General features: G+C 37.2%; 2 protein-coding genes and 1 long non-coding RNA gene across 5 annotated transcripts; 2 read left to right on the top strand and 1 right to left on the bottom strand.

Annotated features, from left to right (window-relative positions):
* The first annotated feature begins 5285 nt into the window (after positions 1-5285).
* LOC114824987 (tetrahydroberberine oxidase-like) lies at positions 5286-7007 on the top strand. The gene has a single exon (XM_029103027.2). The coding sequence runs from the start codon at positions 5944-5946 to the stop codon at positions 6883-6885; it is 942 nt and encodes a 313-aa protein (XP_028958860.1). The 5' UTR covers positions 5286-5943; the 3' UTR covers positions 6886-7007.
* A 1528-nt stretch (positions 7008-8535) lies between these two features.
* Positions 8536-8976, bottom strand: LOC139196259 (uncharacterized). The gene has a single exon (XM_070821938.1). The coding sequence runs from the start codon at positions 8974-8976 to the stop codon at positions 8536-8538; it is 441 nt and encodes a 146-aa protein (XP_070678039.1).
* Positions 8977-15646: 6670 nt separating this feature from the next.
* LOC114825258 (uncharacterized) lies at positions 15647-20243 on the top strand. 3 transcript variants are annotated; one of them, XR_011581067.1, is made up of 5 exons: positions 15669-15729; positions 16028-16206; positions 18111-18166; positions 18978-19113; positions 19717-20243. It is a non-coding gene; the product is annotated as an uncharacterized lncRNA (long non-coding RNA). The 3 variants fall into 3 exon arrangements; XR_011581068.1 differs by lacking the exon at positions 19717-20243 and having other exon boundaries at positions 15647-15729; positions 16116-16206; positions 18978-19363; XR_011581066.1 differs by lacking the exon at positions 19717-20243 and having other exon boundaries at positions 18978-19363.
* Positions 20244-20827: the final 584 nt, after the last annotated feature.

Genomic DNA, 20827 nt, shown 5'->3' on the forward strand with positions numbered 1-20827 from the left:
AATGACTTTCGGATATAGAACCATGTGTTATAATATCTATGCTACTATGTTAATCGTTGTCTAAAATGAAGTCGTTTTGAGCCACGGGTGAAAATCATCATCTGAAGTGCCACACTTTAAACCTCAAATAAGCCGAGGGCGGCTAGCTGATTCTCTGGTTAAGCTAGGACAGATATGTAAACCAAGAAAATAGTTCACTGGTCTGTGAGGCGGCACTTAACAGTAGGCGACAAGCTGATCATTGCAGCCCTCTTAGAAGCGATGAGTTATTTGCTGATGTCTCCATGACATAATCATGTCATATGCTAAATTTCATACCAGAATCTTCTTCACTTTGAAGTTTCCACGTCGAAGCTTCCAATGTTCATCCAATGACTGCAAATTTCTTTCAACCTCATAGCACAAAGTGGAAACATCAACCAGATACGTATACGTTGAACTCTAAATATGCCATACGCTAATGAAAATAATTATGGAGACATTAGACAAGTTTCGGATAGGCTTATATTGGTCAAATACGCTTCTTCCATGGGCGATTAAAGCACGCTTGGGCGTTGGGCTGCCTCATCCAATGCCTCAACCAATGTAGTCAGCTTATAAGATAAGGTATTTATCAGCATAGTCTTCGACTCCTTGGACAATTGTGACATGTTTTCTGTTAATGATATGGTATAGATCATATGGTTCGGTTTGGACCAAATATTACACTATCGGATCGAGCAACGAGGTCATTTTTTAAGATAACATTGTTTATGATTAACTTCTTAGCAATGAGGCCATTGAATGAGAATAATTCTAGATTATTGGATGTGAGAGCTTTTAAGATAATTTTGTAGTTATGATTGAGTGGTAATATTGTAATTTTATTAGGCATGATAATTATCTCTTAATAGTGTATCAAATTATCCTTAACATTTTTGTACGCAAGATAAATAGAATGCAAATTATACCTCTAATACAAAAGTAAGCATTACAGTTCAAATTAGTTTGGGATTCTTAGCATGTGGACGTGTAGATTGTAGTAGCATACCATTGCGTGAAGTAATTGGATTGGAGTCCTGGTGGTGTGATTGATATGTTGTGATGTGATAAGCTTTAGCCTATGTTGGAATAGTCCTTGGGTAAACAGCTAAAGGATTCTAACCAAAGAAAGGGATCCTCTCCGGATCCCTTCTTCCAAATCCTCCTCATCAAACAATTTGGACCTTTAAAATTTGATCAAATGATTACAAACAGGAATTTATTTTAAAAATTATAATTGACACACCCCGACCGAGATCAAAACATGCTGGTCATCACGTGAGAGTGACGTAGCCATGTGCATAGTGCGGAAGCAATAGAGATAAGAAATATACAAATAATTAAAAACCAAATTACTAGAGTGTACTACTAAACAGGAAGTGATAGGAGTTAGTTACAAAAGTAAACACTCCTAATCAGAGCATAATAAGTCTAGGTGCAGTCCAGTAGGACAAGTACCAGTTATACAGTACCAGGAATGTCCTACTATTATTTAGATAGGTTAGAACTACCGACGCTCTCAAACCACCAACAACAAGCTTACTTAAAACCCGGAGGGGCGCAAAACAGAAAACGTGAGTGGGCAAAAACAAATGTTTTACAAAACCATTTCATTTAACAACATATCTAACCCCTCGCTGTAAAACATGTATAATTTTTCCCAGAATCAAGATATAAGCATATACATAAATATATATATGAAATCATATCAATTCCATTCATGCTTCACATAATCATTTTCAAATGTATGTCATGCCAAGATATAATAGAGTAAGTAATTCAAGTAAGAATAATTTCATAGAAATATAACATGTGAGCCGGAACCCCTATGGTAGTCTGTATGGCTGAATTCATAGCTCAAAAGTCACTCTAGCCGGAGTCACTACTATGACCTATATGGCAATATACTGCACAAGAGTTGGAACCAAACAAAAATGTCTGTACGACAATAATGGGTGTAATACAATCATGCTCAATACTACTCTCACCTAATAGCTAGGCGATAAATTGCTAGTCACCTACGAGTCGGAACCATAAATAAGGTCTGTACGACAAGACTGTGCACCTAAATTGGATCCAATATAAGCATATGGTGCAAGAGGTGACGTAATAAATAGCCATGTGCCATATCTATGACTAAATCACAATCACCCTAAGTGCAGTTTTATGAGCTCAACATTATTCAATCACATATTGCATCATCGATGATTCACATAACCAAACACAACTTACATGAGCTTACCTGAGCGTCCACATCACCACATTTATATATGTAAAGCATTACATACCAAATCATGTATGAATTATAAACTTATATGCATGGCATTTATGGCATATTATTATTTAAACACATATTTCTGGGAAAATATCAAGTATATAATATATACTGAAAACCAAAAGCCCACTCACTGATAAGTCGAAGGGTCGTAGCCCCCGAGTCACCCTTGGATACGCTCGTCATCGGGATAAGTCTCACCTATATGCGAATTAACTATAAAAATGTTATTTTAAAGCACATAGGTAAAACTAGCTAATAACTTCTCATACAAAGCTCAATTTTGGTATTTGAATATACCAACGTGCCATACACAACCTCACGAACATCGTGATATTTTTAAAATAATTTTTCTGTGGCTCACGTGCCGGGGAGGGCATGGCCTCACGCGCATCACCTTCAACCTCCAGACCCCAGAACAGTGTCGCTGACATCGGATTCTAGGCAGACCTGCAATTGCCTTTTTCTCGCTCATTTTTGCACCATTTTCCACAAAATTTTCACCAAAATGCCACAATTTACGAGAGGAAGAAGGTTATACCTCTTTGGAGCTTCAAATCCCTCGAAAACTCGTCGAGAAAATCCTAGCAAAATCGACCACCTTCAAACCTCATGATCCCGACGTCAAAACCGAGCCAACGAAGCACTTCGAGCTTCATGAGAACCTCCTAGAGCTTGCCGTGAGCTTGGATTGTCCTAAAACATAACCATTCCAAAAGTTCATGAATAGTGCTCAACTCGGAGCTTGAGTTTTCAACGTGATATCGGACGAGTTCCTACTTGAAATGGGTACCAATCAACTCGAAATGGCACGAGGAATGCAATGGTGCCTTTAGAATCTTCGATCTGTGACTGAGAAGCTCACCTCAAGCTTGGTCCGTACGAGGAAGAAGAGAGATAGAGTGAGAGTCCGAGAGAGAGTGTACGGGAGAGAAGAGAGAGAACGGGTATGGGTGTGTGTGTAGTCCCAAAATGCACACCAATAAAAACTCTTTAATCTTTTAGTTCTAATTGGGTCCAATTAGTTAGGAATAGAACTAATTGACCCAATTTCTTAACCCAAAATACAAACACACAATACCACGAAACGTTCAAGGGTAAAATTGTCATTTGACATCACTGAAAATTAAATATTCAGGACAGGTTGTGACAATAATAATTTTAATCGTTGAATTAAATTTCTAAGATCTGAATTGTTTGATGGAGAGGACTTGCCCTTTCCCTAACCAAAGAGCAACCATAGGATAGGCTTGAGTCTATGACACATAAATTATTGTTAAACAGCTAAAGGATAGGAAAAGTAAGCGTTACAGTTCAAATTAGTTTGGGATTCTTAGCATATGGACGTGTAGATTGTAGTAGCATACCATTGCGTGAAGTAATTGGATTGGAGTCCTGGTGGTGTGATTGATATATTGTGGTGATGTGATAAGCTTTAGCCTATGTTGGAATAGTCCTTGGGTAAACAGCTAAGGGATTCTAACCAAAGGAAGGGGATCCTCTCCGGATCCCTTATTCAAAATCAAACAATTTGAGTCCTTAAAATTTAATCAAATGGTTAGAAACATGAATCCACTTTAAAAGTTATAATAACTTTAGTCGTTAAATCAAATTTCAAAGATCCGAATTGTTTGATGGAGAGGACTTGCCATTTCCCTAACCAAAAAGCAACCATAGGATAGGCTTGAGTCTATGACAGCCTATGGCGCACAAATCAATTGAAATTCCATGAGTTAGACTCTTAAGAGTTGCAATTGGATTCTACAAGAGGATCAAGCCAGGTCGAGCATGTCACATCCCACTCGATTCCGTCGTAGCACGATATTGTCTACTTTAGGCTTACCATTCCCTCATAGATTTGTTTCTGGGAACCCAGACAAGAACCTCCCAGTGGGTCACCCATCCTAGGATTGCTTTCGCCCAAACTCGCTTAAACTTTAGAGTTCTGATGGAATCGGAAGTCAATGAGTTCCCAAAAAACCTCGTGCTATAGGGAGAAGAGCATGTACATATAAGGCACATCACAGCCTCTCTGTTGATCAATGTAGGATCTTAGAGAGCATGTATGTCCTTACAAATAAAAAGCTACAGACAACATTAAAACAAAACCTTGAATGCAACAAACAACCCAACGCTCTACGTGAAGTCTTTCTCACTCATGAGAAAATACTTCGCTAATCCCTTCGTCAACTCATATTTTCTAAACCTCTTAATCAGTTCATCCCTTTTTTATTCATTAGTTTGGTGCACAACTTGAAATTCACTACACGAACAACTTGAAATTCACTAGCAATTAAAACTGAAAATAGCCACTGACATTCGTTGCACAGATTGGGATAGTGGCTCCGATGGATAGCTAAATGGCACATCAATAACTATGTATCATCAATCTTCTAAGATAGGGATTTTTCTAGGAGTTCCTAAATCTTGAGAGTGGGAAAGGAGTGGAGTAGGATTGTCTCCCTTCTTTTTTTCCCTAGAAAGTGTGAGAGGAGTTACCAATATTTTAGTAATATTATAGAAAAAAAACTTTATTCATATAGGTGCACAAGTTTTATGACTCCTTGGACTAGAGAGTATGCTTGAAGTATATTTTTTTTTATGAAAGCCCCTAAAATTTAATTAAAAAAATAGAAAGCATGATTGAATGCTGCAATTTATATTTAGCTTCCTTCTCACGGTTTTCTCTCAATTCATTTTGACAACCTAATAAAATGACAGACAAAGAAAACAACTGCACCAAAAAAAACAAAAAAACCAACAGCACCACAAAACGAAGAGGAAATTGGAGCAAAGGTTCTTGAACTTTCAACCCAATTAGAGTTTTAATCTATGAACTAAAAATTCATAACCATTGATCATTTAACTTGTCAAAATATAGGGCAATGGTCAATTTCGTCAACTTTATTACGTAAAGTCTACCTATATATCTTTTCGATTCTTCCAACTCATGGTTACCTATATAAGTGAGTTCAGATCTCATACAAATAAAGATGGAGATCTCACACATAAAACTCGTTCCCTTACTATTTTTCTTCCTTCTAAACTCAGTTTGTTCTACAACTTCAAACTCGATTTCGGAAAGCTTTGTTCAATGCTTTTCCTCCCGCATACATTCTAACTCAACAAGCAAAATCATCCTCACTGAAAGCTCTTCGGATTATACCCTAGTGTTGCAATCTTCCATAAAGAATCTCCGATTCTTGAACACATCAACTCCGAAACCATAAGCTATCATTACTCCTCATCAATACTCTCATGTTCAAGCCGCTGTGGTATGTGCCAAGAAAGTAGGCATACAAATAAGAACCCGAAGCGGAGGCCATGACTATGAGGGCCTATCTTATGTATCCAAATCTCCTTTCATCATCATTGATCTTTTCAATCTTCGATCCATTGATATTGACATAAAGAAGGAGAGGGCTTGGGTTGAGTCAGGTGCTACTCTCGGAGAGTTGTACTATGCAATTGCACAAAAGAGTAAACTCTAAGGCTTTCCAGCGGGGATATGTCCAACTATTGGTGTGGGAGGACATATTAGTGGAGGTGGACATGGTACCTTGTGCAGACAATACGGTCTAGCAGCTGACAATGTCCTTGATGCTAAGATTGTCGACGTTAACGGAAGAATTCTTGACAGAAAATCCATGGGAAAAGAACTCTTTTGGGCAATTCGAGGTGGCGGAGGCTTAAACTTCGGAGTCATCCTGGCCTGGAAACTTAGATTGGTTCCTGTTCCTCCAATTGTAACAGGCTACATGGAATCGAAGACCATTGAACAAGGTGCAACCAAACTTGTTTCCAAATGGCAAGCTATAGCTGATAGGATGCCTCAACAGTACTTCCTGCGTTTGGTTATCCAAGCTGCAAATGGAACTGGTACAAATGGTGGAAAAACTATTCAAGTTATGTTCAATTTCGTGGCTTTTGAGACTGTTGAGAAACTTCTCCCTTGGATGCAAGAAAATTTCCCTGAGTTAAATTTAGACCAGTCCACCTTCACTGAAATGAGTTGGATTGAGTCCGCTCTATACGTTGCTAACCTCCCGATAAACGAATCACAAGTTCTGCTTCAGCGGACTCAACAATCGAGGGTATTCTTCAAAAACAAATCAGATTTTGTTACTGAGCCTATTTCAGAAGTTGCCTTAGAAGGTTTATGGAAAGCAATGCTTGAATTGGATTCATTACAGTTGATGCTGACACCTTACGGTGGAAGAATGAGTGAGATTTATGATTGGGAAATTCCTTTCCCACATAGAAAAGGAAATTTGTTTGAGATCCAGTATGTCGACAATTGGGTTGATGACAAAGAAACTGAGGAACATATTAGAGGGGTGAGAAGTGTGTATGAGTACATGACACCATATGTTTCAAAGTCCCCAAGAGCTGCCTATTTGAATTATAGGGATCTTGACTTGGGGAGGAACAAGGATGCTAATACAAGCTATGCAGAAGCAAGCGCTTGGGGATTGAAGTATTTCAAGAATAACTTTAGGAGACTTGTTCAAATAAAGACTTCAGTCGATCCTGATAATTTCTTTAGAGATGAACAAAGCATCCCGGTGTTACAGTCTGCGAAGAAATAGAATGTCAACTTGATGGACTTATATGCAACAGAATAAATTATAAATCCTCAGTTAGTCATTGTATTATACCCGAATAATAAGTTGCATTTTACAAATTAATAATATGATATTACTTGTTATAACTGTTGCATGTTTGTTGTAGTTTATGTTGGGAAAAACTTAAGAGTACACAACTCTAACACAAGTGTTGGAGGGACAACACAAGAAAACAAATTATTTGTATTACACACACAAAATATTACAACATACAAACTCTCAAGGACACTCTTTAGAAACTATGACACTCACTCTTTCTAGAGACACACTCTAGACCACTCACACTCCTACAAGACTACTCTTGCTTCTCACTCTCACTTGGTTGCCTACTTGCTTGATTGGTTGATTGTTTGGTTCAACATCACACCCATATTTATAGGTGAAGGTTTGGCATTCTACTAGTTTCTAGTTATTTCTACAAACTAGAACTAGTTTCTAGTTTCTAGTATATTCTACAAATCTCTAGCTTAGATAATTTTAGACTAGCCACCCTACTTTGCATGCTAGAATCTTCTAGAACAATTCCATGCATGTTTGAACTAGAACAACCTAGTTCCCTTATACCGACTAATCTTAATGGGCTGGTGTTGATCAGTAACACTCCCCTTCAACACCAGCTCGTTCTTTTCTTCTCGCTGAGTTGACAACGCTTTATCTTGAACGCTCATTTGCATAATGTGGGTTTCACATCTCTTGGACTTGCCACTAGATCCCAAGTTTGATATTTCTTTAACGTAGAGACCTCTTCTCCTAGCTTTGTGCCACTCAAAATTTTGTGATGCTTCTTTACGCATCTTAGCTTCAACTGTTTCTTCTACTATGGCTGTGTTGGCATATTTGGGATTTGGCTTCGGTATTCCTGTTGACCTTCTTAGTTGTGATCGTGGAGTTGATACTTTCACTTCACTAGGTCTTTCTTCTCCTGATTGTTGATACACACCAGTTTTCCAAGGACTCTTAGGTACTTCTTGCTTGACATCGTCACCATCTAGCAATTCCTCGATCTCATCTGGACTCGATTGGACTTGGGCAACTTGGTCTCCTATTTTCTCCTGCAACATATCTTCAATATCTCTCGAGTCAGGCAACACTTCATTTTCTGAGCACCACCAAGAAGATGCTTCAGCGTCCCATTCTTCTTCTATAGTTAGATATGCTACGGCGTCACAATCATCTTCACTTTTCTCCTTTGAGCTGGCGACATTATTCTCTGCGGGCTTTTTTAACCAACAATCATTCGCCATATAGCCATTCTTTCCACAATTGTAACATTTTTCCTCAAACCTTTTATTATTTTGGGACTAACCACGGTTGCCGTGATAATTCGAAACTCCCCTTGGCCGAGAACTCCCTCATCCTTGATGACTTTTCGCCTTGTCACCATTTGTTTTAGATCCACCATCAGCACGCTGCTTAAAGATGCCTTTAGGTGTAGAGTGCTTCCTCTTCATCTTTTAATGAGACCACTCCCATTTGCTTTGCCAAAGCTTCTTGATTGGCAAGCAAATTCTCAAACTCAACAAGTGATGGTTGGGTCGGCCATTCTTGTACAGCGGCAATGAAGCCTTAATATTCGGGTCTCAATCCATGGATAATTATTCTTTTTATCCTGGATTATACAGTGGCAGCACTAGGATCTAATTCAGAGATTTCACGGCAAATAAACTTTACCTTGTGGAAATATTCTGCAATCGTCATGTCTTTTTGGGCCACCGATAACAACTCATTCTCGAGAAGTTGTAGTCTTGTATCAATCATCTTTGAAAAGAGTGTGGCGAAGGTATCCCACGCTTCTTTTGGTGTCTTGGCCTTCCGTATGTGCTCCAACATGTCGTCTTCAACTGTGGTTTTTAAGGCAAACATAGTTTTACTTGCCTTGATCTTCCACTTCCGCAAAGTGCTGCTGGTGTCTTCATCCAGTTGCGTAACTTCATTATTGCCGATGACAGCCCAAAAATCTTGGCCTTGTAGGTAAGACTCCATACATGTTGCCCATGTGTTGTAATTTTTGTTGTTCAACTTCTTGATTCCTCCAACAACTTGAAGATTTCTCATCGTGTCAGCAAAACTTCGATAAGCCGAACAAGATTAATCAACAATCTTGCGAAGTACTAAACTTCTCACGATTCTCGAAAGTTTCACTAGAGACGGTCCCTGATCGTTCCGCTCTGATACCAATTGTTGGGAAAAACTTAGAGTACATAACTCTAACACAAGTGTTGGAGACACAACACAAGTAAACAAATCATTTGTATTACACACACAAAATATTACAACACACAAACTCTCAAGGACATTCTTTATAAGTTATGACACTCACTCTTTCTAGAGACACACTCTAGACCACTCACACTCCTACAAGACTACTCTTGCTACTTGCTTGATTGGTTGATTGTTTGGTTCAAAATCACGCCCATATTTATAGGTAAGGGCATGACATTCTACTAGTTTATAGTTCTTTCTACAAACTAGAACTAGTATCTAGTTTTTAGTATATTCTACAAATCTCTAGCTTAGATAATTCTAGACCAGCCACCCTACTTTGCATGCTAGAATTTTCTAGAACAATTCCATGCATGTTTGAACTAGAACAATCTAGTTCCCTTATACCGACTAATCTTAATGGGCTGGTGTTGATCAGTAACAGTTTATGGCTTTAGAAAGAATCAAATTAGTTGGCCAAGTAGGATGAAAGTAAGGTTTTAATTAGCAATGGGAATGAAGGATGCTTGTTTTACTGAAACTGATGAAATAATAATTAAGAGAAATATTAGACATTTCTTCATCAATTCCTGCAATGTACTTATCGTTACATGCATATAAACATGGATGTCGTAACCCGTCTCTAATTTTTCGAGTAAAATAGTTCATATTAACATGGAAAACGCCCATAAAAGGATAAATTTCATTTTTGTTGAACCTTCGAGCATGAGACACGTGCTCAACATCTTATTTTATTTGAAAAGTACTTGTTGATAGGAACGTATGAGTGCAAATGGATTGAAATTTGGAATTCAAAGGAGAAATTTCTAAACAATAGGCAATTTGGTAATTTTAGAAGGAATTTTCTGGAAGCCAACAACTTCCTTTTCTTCCTCCGTGCGTGCAGTTAGGTTGGGTTTGGGGGAGGGGGGAAGCCGCCGTCGACCAAGCCTTCACCTCCTGTTAGACGAAGTCAACCAACGTCTCTTGAAGACTTATGCTGCGCCTAGGACTCTTATCTCCTTGTTTATAGGACTTCTTTTTTAATTATCCTTCTAACTAAAACTGGTTGTAATCTTTATAGATTTCAGATTGTATCTTTTGATTTTTGAACTTCCATGTAAATAGGGTTAGTTTAAACCCTGATTGTAATATGTTAGTAATTATAAATACATGCATCCCACTCATTAAAAGGTATGCAATTGAAGTAAAAACTTTGTGTTCTTAAGTTATACATGGTATTGATCTTTACTGTCTAACGACAACGATCCTTTTTTTTTCCTCGCATCCAATGGCTGAAATCAACAATGCTTCTTCTCAAACATCCATTCCCGTTTCCCCAAACAATCCCACCCATCCATTTTCCTCCATGACTACCGTGGTAAACATTAAGCCAGATAGGACCAACTACCCACTATGGTTGGCTCAAATCCTCCCTATTCTCAAGAGTCGATATTTAATGGGGTATGTTGATGGCACTTTGGTGTGTCCCCCTAAGCACATGACTGGTGTGACAACTGTTAGTCCTGCCTATACCTCATGGATGCAGTAGGATCAAATGATCCTCAGTTGGATCAATGGCTTACTTACTGCGTCCTTCTTGTTTGTTGTGGCCGGTAAGCGAAGTGCTAGAGCAACCTAGGAGGCTCTAGAACAGCGATATGCCTCTTCTTGCCAGAATAGGATTTTGTTTTTTAGGAATGAATTGCTACAGACAAAGAAGGGTAATTTCTCTATAGCGGGTTACTTGGATCGCATGAATGCAACTGCTGACGACCTTGCCGTCGCTGGGCAACCTGTGAGTGACGATGAATTAGTACAGATTGTGTTGAACAATCTTGGACCAACCTTCAAGATGATAGTTAGTGTTGCTCAAGCTCGTGATACACCTATCACGTATCTGACTCTTGAGGCGCTATTGTTGACCAAGGAAAGAAGAATGTTGGAGCATGCTACTCATGTGATGGAACAACCTGTAGTCAATGCCTTTGTTGTTGTAAGAGGTCGAGGTGCAGGTCGAGTTAGTGGTGTTGGGCGCAATGCATCTCCTTCAAATCGTGGTGGTACATCCACTCACCGAGGTTACAACTTTCGTAATAACAACAACAATCCGCGTTATGCCGCTCGAAATGGGGAACGATGTGCGTCCACTGGTGAGCGTATTATCTGCCATATATGTGGCAAACCTGGTCATCCAGCTTTGGATTGCTTTCAGCGAATGAACGCTACCTTTGAAAGCCGCATTCCTACCAAAAGACTCTTTACAACGGCGTCGGCTCCTATCACTCTCAATAAACAACAAAATGGCAATTGGTTACTAGACACATGAGCTAATGTGCATATCACTTAGGATCTGCAAAACCTGGTAAAACCCGAAGGAATATAATGGTAATGATGGTGTTGGTGATGTAGGTAATGATTCTGGTATTTTGATTTCACATTATGGTTCTAATAAACTTCATACTGATGCTTGCTCATTTAAGTTACAAGACATTCTACACTGCCCTAAAGCCTCAACTAGTATCATTTCTGCCCATAAATTCACATTAGACGATGACTGCTATTTATTAATCTTTCCACACTTCTTTCTTGTCAAGGACCTCAAGACGCGGAGGACGCTTTTCCGAGAGAGATCTGAGAACGGCTTATAGCCGTTTTCAGGTGGTGGTGGACAACTTCCAAATCCATTTACAGCCTTCATAGGTGTTCAAGTGTCTGTTAAAAAATGGCATGCACGTATGGGGCATCCTACCAAGTCTACAATAAAGTTTTTAATTGGAAATAAATTGGTTCCAGTTCATGGTACCTCCAATGTAACCTTTTGTCAGTCCTGTCCCTTAGGAAATAGTACCAAGTTGCCTTTCAAAGTGTCCGAGTCTATTTCCAATTGTCATTTGCAGCTTCTACATTCTGATGTTTAGTGTTCTCCAATTATTTCCAATGAAGGTTTTCGTTATTATGTGTTGTTTGTTGATGATTACTTAAGATATTCCTGGATTTTTCCCATGAAAAATACATCTCAAGTCTTTGAAATATTTATGCAGTTTAAGGCCAAAGTTGAAAATATATTCAATTTAAAAATTTAAGCCCTTCAATGTGATGAAGATGGTGAATACAAAAGCATTGCCTTTCAAAAAAAAAAAAAATTAGCACTTCATGGAATTTCTCAAAGATTTTCGTGTCCTAAACATCCAGAACAAAATGGAGTCACACAGCGTAAACATTGACACATTGTTGAAACCGGTATTGTGATGCTTTCTCAGTCACACATGCCTACTAAGTTTTGGTTTGATGCTTGCAACACAACAACATATCTCATCAATAGGTTGCCAACCCGTGTGTTGTTTAACTTGTCACCTTATGAGAAGTTATTTCATAAACCACCAAACTATGATACCGTAAAAGTTTTTGGTTGTCAATGTTTTCCGTGGTTAATGCCATACACAGCAAATAAACTTCAACAAAAATCAAAATCATGTGTGTTCTTAGATTACTCTTTGAATCATCAAGGCTACAAATGTATGGATTTGTCTACGAAATGAGTTTATTTGTCTCGCCATGTTCTATTCAATGAGGACTTTTATCCTTTTCAAGGACTCACATCTTTCTCTGAGAGCGTTCAAACACAAGGTAATCCTTCTTCGCCAGCTCTCTCATTTAATTTCCCTGAAAACCCACCTCCTTCTTTGACCGAGTTACCTACTCCTATACCAACACTTAATCACACTCCACCACAAATTTCATCCACACATGCAAACCCATGCCAAACTGTCTCCCACCCTGCTCCTACTTCTTCACCTATTCAAACAGACCAACCTGATGTGACTTCACAACCTAGACCCTCTTCACCTATTCAAACTGACAACCCCGCTGTGACTTCACCGCCTAGGATGCTCTCGGATGGAAACAAGGAGGAAGAAAAAAGAAACTGAGAGGTTATAATTTTGTGTTCTACGGATGTGGAATGAGTTGTTCTAAGGGGTGAGGCGGAACGAAAATTCACCCAAAATTCGTCCCGTGGAACAGCATGTTCCACTCGTTTTAGGTGCACCAAACATGGGACGGAACGCCTCGTTCCACTCCGTTCCATCCCGTCCCACGTACCAAACGGTACCTCAAGTATGCCAGTTTATTCATGCACCTAAACTTGCTCACTGGAAGGCTGCTGTGAAATGTATTCTCTGTTACTTGAAAGCCATGCATAATAATGGACTTCTCTACAAACCTGGAAATACTAGGTTGTCTGCGTTTTCTGATGCTGATTATGCTGGTAATCTAGATACCAGACATTCCACGGGTGGCTATTGTATTTATTTGGGTCCCAATCTTGTCTCATGGAGTTAAGAAACAGAAGATGGTGTCCCGGTCTAGTGCAGAGGCTGAGTACAGACAGTTGGCCTATTCTGCAGCTAAGTTATCATGGCTTCGATCTCTCTTTAAGGATCTACATTTGCATCTTTGTCAACCAACAATTTGGTGTGATAATGTCTCTTCAATTGCACTTGCATCCAATCTTGTCTTCCATTCCCCCACAAAACATCTCGAGGTTGATCATCATTACGTGCAGGAAAAGGTTGTTTGTGCTGAATTATTAGTTAATTACATTTGTTCTCGAGATTAGCTAGCTGGTTTGTTTACCAAAGGACTGTCATCATCGCGTTTCCAGTTGCTGGTATCCAAGCTTCATGTTGTTCCACCCCCAGTCAGCTTGCGGTGGGCTGTTAGATGAAGTCAACCGTTGATGGTAGCCAACGTCTCTTGAAGACTTGTGCTGCGCCTAGGAGTCTTATCTCCTTGTTTATAGGACTTCTTTTTTAATTATCCTTCTAACTAGAACTGGTTATAATCCTTATAGATTTCAGACAGTATCTTTTGAATTTTGAACTTCCATGTAAATAGGATTAGTTCAAACCCTGATTGTAATCTGTTAGTAATTATAAATACATGCATCCCACTCATTGAATGGTATGCAATTGAAGTAAAAACTTTGTGTTCTTAAGTTTTACACCTCCATCATCACCTCCATCAAGTATTTGAAGAAAGTGGGTTTTCTTAAGAGAAGAGTAAACGTGATCTTGGTTTCGATATATTATTGTTTAAGCACATGTCTATTCCGGCATAATTGACCTAAGAAATGAAAATGAGAATTGAATGAGAAATTTTGAAAGTCATTGCAAACACAAGATTTCTATTTTGAGTTTAACAAAATGGTGTATATAATTGGTCTGATCTCTTCGGATGGTACGTAGGTAATCCAACTAGAAAGTTAGATGCAGTCATAAGGTTAAATAGAATTAAATGGTGTATCATGTCTCCGAGTTTGGGATGTGATATTTTTATGATCAGCTCTTAGTACAGACTTTACCAGATTTGTTACTCCATTGATTAAAATCCTATTCATTTTTTAATTTTTTATCAAGGTCATTTGGTATTAATAACATCATTAATTATTTGAATAATAAAATATTTTTATTTTTAAATATATTCTTTTAGTGTTAAAAATGTTACAATTAGTATATTTATATTTATGGCTAAATTTTTTATCATATATTTTACTTTTAGTTTGTACATATTTTTAATTTGCATATATTTTTTAATTTGTACCAATTTTTTTTTCATTTTTAATTTGTACCCATATATTAGTTTCTTTTTGTGCCCATATTTTTTAAAGTTTTATTTGTGTTTGTACCCATGTGTATACCCATATTTCTTAGCATTTGTATTGTGGTGATACTAAGTTGATCTTGCTTCCTCATTTGGCTCATAATTTGTTTGATTTTCATTATTGCGTGAAATGGAGTAAACGGAACTAAAGATAAACAAGAAGTGTCACTTGAATAAGAAGTGTCACTCAAAACAACTCTAGTTTCAGTAACAATGCCTCGGATTCTATATAATTTTGTACCTGCCGTGCCGAGATAGCTCACATTATATGCCTTCTGGTAATGCCTCGTGCATATAGCATGTTTGGTTTTCTAGCGTGTAGCTAGACAGAAATAGAAATGGCAGAATCTTCTTTAGATGAGCAACTCCATTTCTACAAATTGCCCACTTATGGAGTGATTAAATCCTCCGATTTCTTCAAAATTTGCTTCAGCCCATGCCCATTGCCCCACCGATTGGGTGGGCTCATCTCTCACAAACCAAGTAGTTGGGTAAGAATGGCATGAGGCCTTGTTTGAGGTTATCTGATGTCAACCACCCACGTTATAAATTTTTTTGCGCCAGGTGTGTAGGTGCGAGTTGTTTGACAAAATCCAGGTGGCGGGGCCTGCACTGCACCTGTCTACGAATCTGGGCTGTTGGATTTCCCAAATCCACCGGTCCTTTTTAATCCTGATTGTAAAAATTCAAAAAAAAAAATTCCTAAAACACTTTGTTGTCCACGTGGCACAACCGTGGCATGATTGGGACGGAATTGTAATTTCGAATAATAACACTTGGCTTGAAGAGATTAGTTAAAAGTCCTGATCAAAATTAAACATAATGTTATTTTTTTAATATAAAAAAACTATAGTTAATTGCCCATCCAATTTAGTTACGTGGTGGAGATGGACTAAGAATTGATGCAGTTTGTGTTATCCCCTGTTTGGTTGCTCAGAAAATGTAAGAATTGATGCAGTTTTGGATTCTTAATTTCTTATGGATAATCCAATAGAATTAATACTGAAAATTTACCAATGGATAACACTTCAAAGTTGATTGTATAATATAGTTGTCCTTACTTTATAATAATTTCGAGTTTTCGACATATCTGTGTGTGTGTGGAATGTAACATATCGGATTTAGGTTATACTGTGCATAATTTTATTGTCTGTTGTTATCTGCGCTATACCATTCCTATGCAGGCTCTAAAAGCACTTTCCATAATTTAAGCAGTCTGTTTTGGGTTCTTTTTTATTAGGTCATTAGCTATTGATTAATGGAGAAACGAGGACCATGGCACTGATTTTGGGTTCTTTTTCTAATCTTCTGATTTTGGGGTTTTGAAGGGAGTGCTGATGTACCGATCTGAGAACCATCTTCTTTTTCTTCTTCCGCTTTTCCCTGTGCGTTCCAGTTTGACTGTCTGTGATTAAAATGGTCAGTTAATTTAAATTCAGCAATTGACTCTCAAACTCTGAATCTGATTTCGTCTCCTTCTGCTGATCTCCTCTATTCCCCTCTTCTCTTTCTCTTCCGTAAATTTAATCAACTAATTCGATTATTCATTTTTTTCTGATAGAACATTTGTGGCTCCACGAAAGATTCAGATTTTGCCTGATCATTGTCAAACGCTGTAGCAACTATAAGTTTGTCAAAATTTATAATTATGGTTATTGATTGATGGAAGTTTGATGGTAGTGTTCCAGATTTACTTGCTCATGATCTTTGTATTGCTTTGCTGTGAAAAGATGGATACTTTATTGGAAAATGTGTTTAATTTAATGGAGATTTGCTAGGTTTTTTAATACAATTAATTGGATAATGGATATTGGAGATTTTCTCCAAAGGATTATAATTTATATAGAATTTAAAAGTTTTATTACTTTCTGGTTACTTTATGTTTCGAATTAGTTGGATTTAGCATTCTTCACAAGTTTTGATAAGTGTTTAATTTCTAATTTTTGTTCCATGCATGTTTGATTTTCTTTGATAATTGTGGAATATTATTGGTGATTATGGTATGCATAGTTAGTTTTCCATACTCTGTTTGAATTTCTCTCTATTTTGTTTACTCTTCCTCATCTGCTATGTTGTATGTGAAAATCTGAAATGATAGCATTTGTTAATCTACCTTATTGTGATTATGGTAAGTCTGTGCATAGTTAGTTTTCCTTACTCTGTTCGAATTTCTCTCTAATTTTCTTTACTCTTCCTTATCTGCTGTGTTGTTTGTGAAAATCTGAAATGATACCATTTGTTAATCTGTGTTTTGGGTTGTGATTTCCATATTTTATTTCCAAGTTTTGGCAACATAGGTGGTTATGTTCCCAGACAGTGTATATGGACCACACATTCTTGCAAAAGTTTACCTGATCAATGGTTTAGATTTATAGTTTGGCATATGTGGTCAAACTATCATTCTGAACCATTGATAAGATGGGTGTTTGCTTAACGTGACACGCCCCGATCCCAATATTCCCCGAATACCAGGATAGGCACGTGCTGGCCGACACCCGAGGGTGACGAAAGCCATTTATTGAATGCAAATGCTGAAAACAAGGGATGTATAAGACTTATAAATATAAAAGAATAATGAATATGCATTTAATGAACGCAATTAGAGCATACAACTAACTAGAACACTAAAAGAAATAATATAAAATTGAATGAAACAAAGAATGGATCCTACACCGAAAAGACTCAAAGATGCCGATGCGGAAGTGCTTGGATGCTGGGATTGTACGCCTCGATTCTAAGTCCTGAAGGGAGCGCAAAACAAACATGAGTGGACCAAGTTGATATATATATATATACTAAAACAGTTATAAACGTACTAACCCCCAGGTTTTATGAAAACACATATATATCATGATAAACATAGGTTTTCCGAAACCTAGCATGCCGTGCACTGTCTCAAATCATAACTTGTATATATAACAATCACTAGTGAATGTCCAATAACCCCCAGGCCCCATGCCGGCTCCCTGTCTCTAAGTAATGGTTTACTTGGTTAGAAGAAACTCTTTGAGGTTATGTTAAAATCTATTTTGTGGATGAATCTAATTAGTTAAATTTGTTGGGTTTAAGTTATGCAAAAAATTTAATAGCAAAGTTGAGTCTTTTTTTTCTGAGTTATGTTAATAATTCTACCTATTTTTTTTGTAAATTCATGGTTGGGTTTAACTTATATTAGAAAACATGGATCATTCAAGTCTCAGTACAACTGGATGTTTGTTTACTTGCATAAAAATTTTGTGCATACAAGTTTGTTTCTGCTTCTCAGGTTCTTTGTCCTCGTGTTAATTAATTGTGTTTTTGTCTATTCATTTGGGTTGTCTCAGTGGATTGAAGATCTCATTCAAGGTTCTTTCCCTATTATTTCAAGCTAGATTAGCTGGTGAGTGATATGCTCTTTATACTGTTGCGGTATCATTGGTGCTCACTTTGTACTACTGCTTTTGTAACGTTGGGATGTTTCAAGATTTATGACTCTGTGCGCACTCTCTCTCTCTCTACCCTCTCTTTCTTCCCTCGCTCCCTCTCTGATGTAAAGCCATTTTATGGTACAATGTGTTTATACAATAGGGATAGGAGAGAAAAATTGTGAGTGAGGATGTCACCCATTCGTGCGGATCTTCGATTTCGTGGGTGGGATTGTGACAGTGAGAGAAAGAAAATATGATAATGGGAGTAAACTATACGCCTTACAAATATTAGTTTCGGTTCTCATGTCCAAGTTTTTCTTTCTACTTTCAATTAAGTTTTGTTTGTATGTTATGTTTTCATGGAATCTCTTGCATAGATTTCAATTACGTTGTACTTGAATATCCTGAACTCAAGTCAATCAGGATTTATTTTTTGTTGAAACCATTGAATTTCATTGTACTTGAATAATATAGATATGGGGAATACATTTACATAAGGATTAATTTAAACCATTGAATTTTATTTCATTTTTCCTTGGAGCTTGAGTAACAAGATCTTCAAATTGTTATATTCATTGTCTGTGAGAATAAATCCAGATGCATAACAATATTGTTACACTTTTACTTTTATTGGGTTTTTATACCGTTTGTGTGTTTGCTTGGTCTTGCCTTGCAGTTCGATGCACTTTGTGTAATGAATTGTGATTTGTTTGAAAATATCTCTAGTGTGATGATTTTGAGTATAATGTGTTTTCTTAATACTGTTTTTCTCCCTCTTTGTAGTCTAGTCATGCAGAAGACATCTCCATTAACCGGTAACAGATGAAATCGTTTGCTGTTGAGGTTCCTGTGCAGAAGAGCGAAAATGCTGCAAGTGGAGGATAGATAACAGCTCAAGACACATGGTATGACAGTGCAGGTAAACTGTACATATGCATCTGGAAAAAGTAAAAAAGTTAAAGCGGGTTGGCTGTAGCTTTTCCTTCTCGCCACAACAGAAATACTTTTGAACTACATTAAGCTGTTAATAAATTAAGCTTAAGCTATATTTTACTTATCAAGAATGGGTAAACTGTTTTAAATAGGAAAATTAAGTGCTTATATTAGGTAAACTGTCAATTTTACAAAGTTTTCTGGTAAATTAGATATATAGTTTAATTCGAAGAGTTCGGTTGACATTTACTTTTGTTAAATTATATAGTTTAATTGCGTCCCTTTTTTCCAATCCCTATATATCTGCTCAAATCTTGGGTTAATTATTTGCCAGTAGGAATGTTTAATTGCTTGATCAATGATGTCGATTCAATTTGAAGAAGAAATAGGACTTTTGTTCAATAGGGATTGAGACTCTTTAACATATGAGTAAGATGTCCCAATTGTTCATTGATTCTTAGGTGCTACGTTTTTTTAGTTGTTTTATGTGGAAACTATTCATGCATGTTGCAACTAATACATTCAAGTCCTGCAACAACGCGCTGGCATATTTTCTCGTTGTCTAAAACGAAGTCGTTTTGAGCCACAGGTGAAAATCATCATCTGAAGTGCCCCACTTTAAACCTCAAATAAGCCGAGGGCGGCTAGTTGATTTTCTGGTTAAGCTAGGACAGATATGTAAACCAAGAAAATAGTTCACTGGTCTGTGAGAAGGCGGCACTTAATAGTAGGCGACAAGCTGATCATTGCAGCCATCTTGGAAGCGATGAGTTATTTGCTGATGTCTCCACGACATAATCATGTCATATGCTAAATTTCATACCAGAATCTTCTTCACTTTGAAGTTTCCACGTAGAAGCTTTCCAATGTGCATCCAATGACTGCAATTTTCTTTCACCCTCATAGCACAAAGTGGAAACGTCAACCAGATTCGTATATGTTGAACTCTAAATATGCCATAAGCTAATGAAAATAATTATGGAGACTTTGACAAGTTTTGGACAAGCTTATATTGGTCAGTTACGCTCTTTCCATAGGCGACTTAAGCACGTTTCGCCGTTGGGCTGTCTCATCCAATGCCTCAACCAATGTAGTCAGCTTATAAGATAACGTATTTATCAGCATAGTCTTCGACTCCTTGGACAATTGTGACATGACATGTTTTTTGTTAATGATATGGTATAGATCATATGGTTCGGTTTGGACTAAATATTACACTATCGGATTGAGCAACAAGGCCATTTTTTAAAATAACATTGCTTAAGTTATGATTAACTTCTTAGCAACGAGGTCATTGAATGAGAAGAGTTCTAGATCATTGAATGTGAGAGCTTTTAAGATGATTTTGTAGTTAGGATTGAGGGGTAATATTGTAATTTTATTAGGCATGATAATTATCTCTTAATAGTGTATCAAATTATCTTTAACATTTTTGTACGCAAGATAGATAGGATTAAGATGCAAACTATACCTCTAATACAAAAGTAAGCAAGCATTGCAGTTCAAATTAGTTTGGGATTTTTAGGGCTTATTTGGTATTCTATTTAAATCCAACTTTTTAAACTCAAAAACAGTTTTCAAGTTTTAAGTGTTAAAAACTTGTTTGGTATGATTCTTTTAAAAAATTGGATTCAAAACTAACTTAAGAATTAACCTATTTCTTAAAAACACCAAAAGTGTGTTTTTAGAATTTTTAACTT

Source organism: Malus domestica, chromosome 05 (genome assembly GCF_042453785.1).
Source record: "Malus domestica chromosome 05, GDT2T_hap1".
Taxonomy (NCBI): Eukaryota; Viridiplantae; Streptophyta; class Magnoliopsida; order Rosales; family Rosaceae; genus Malus; species Malus domestica.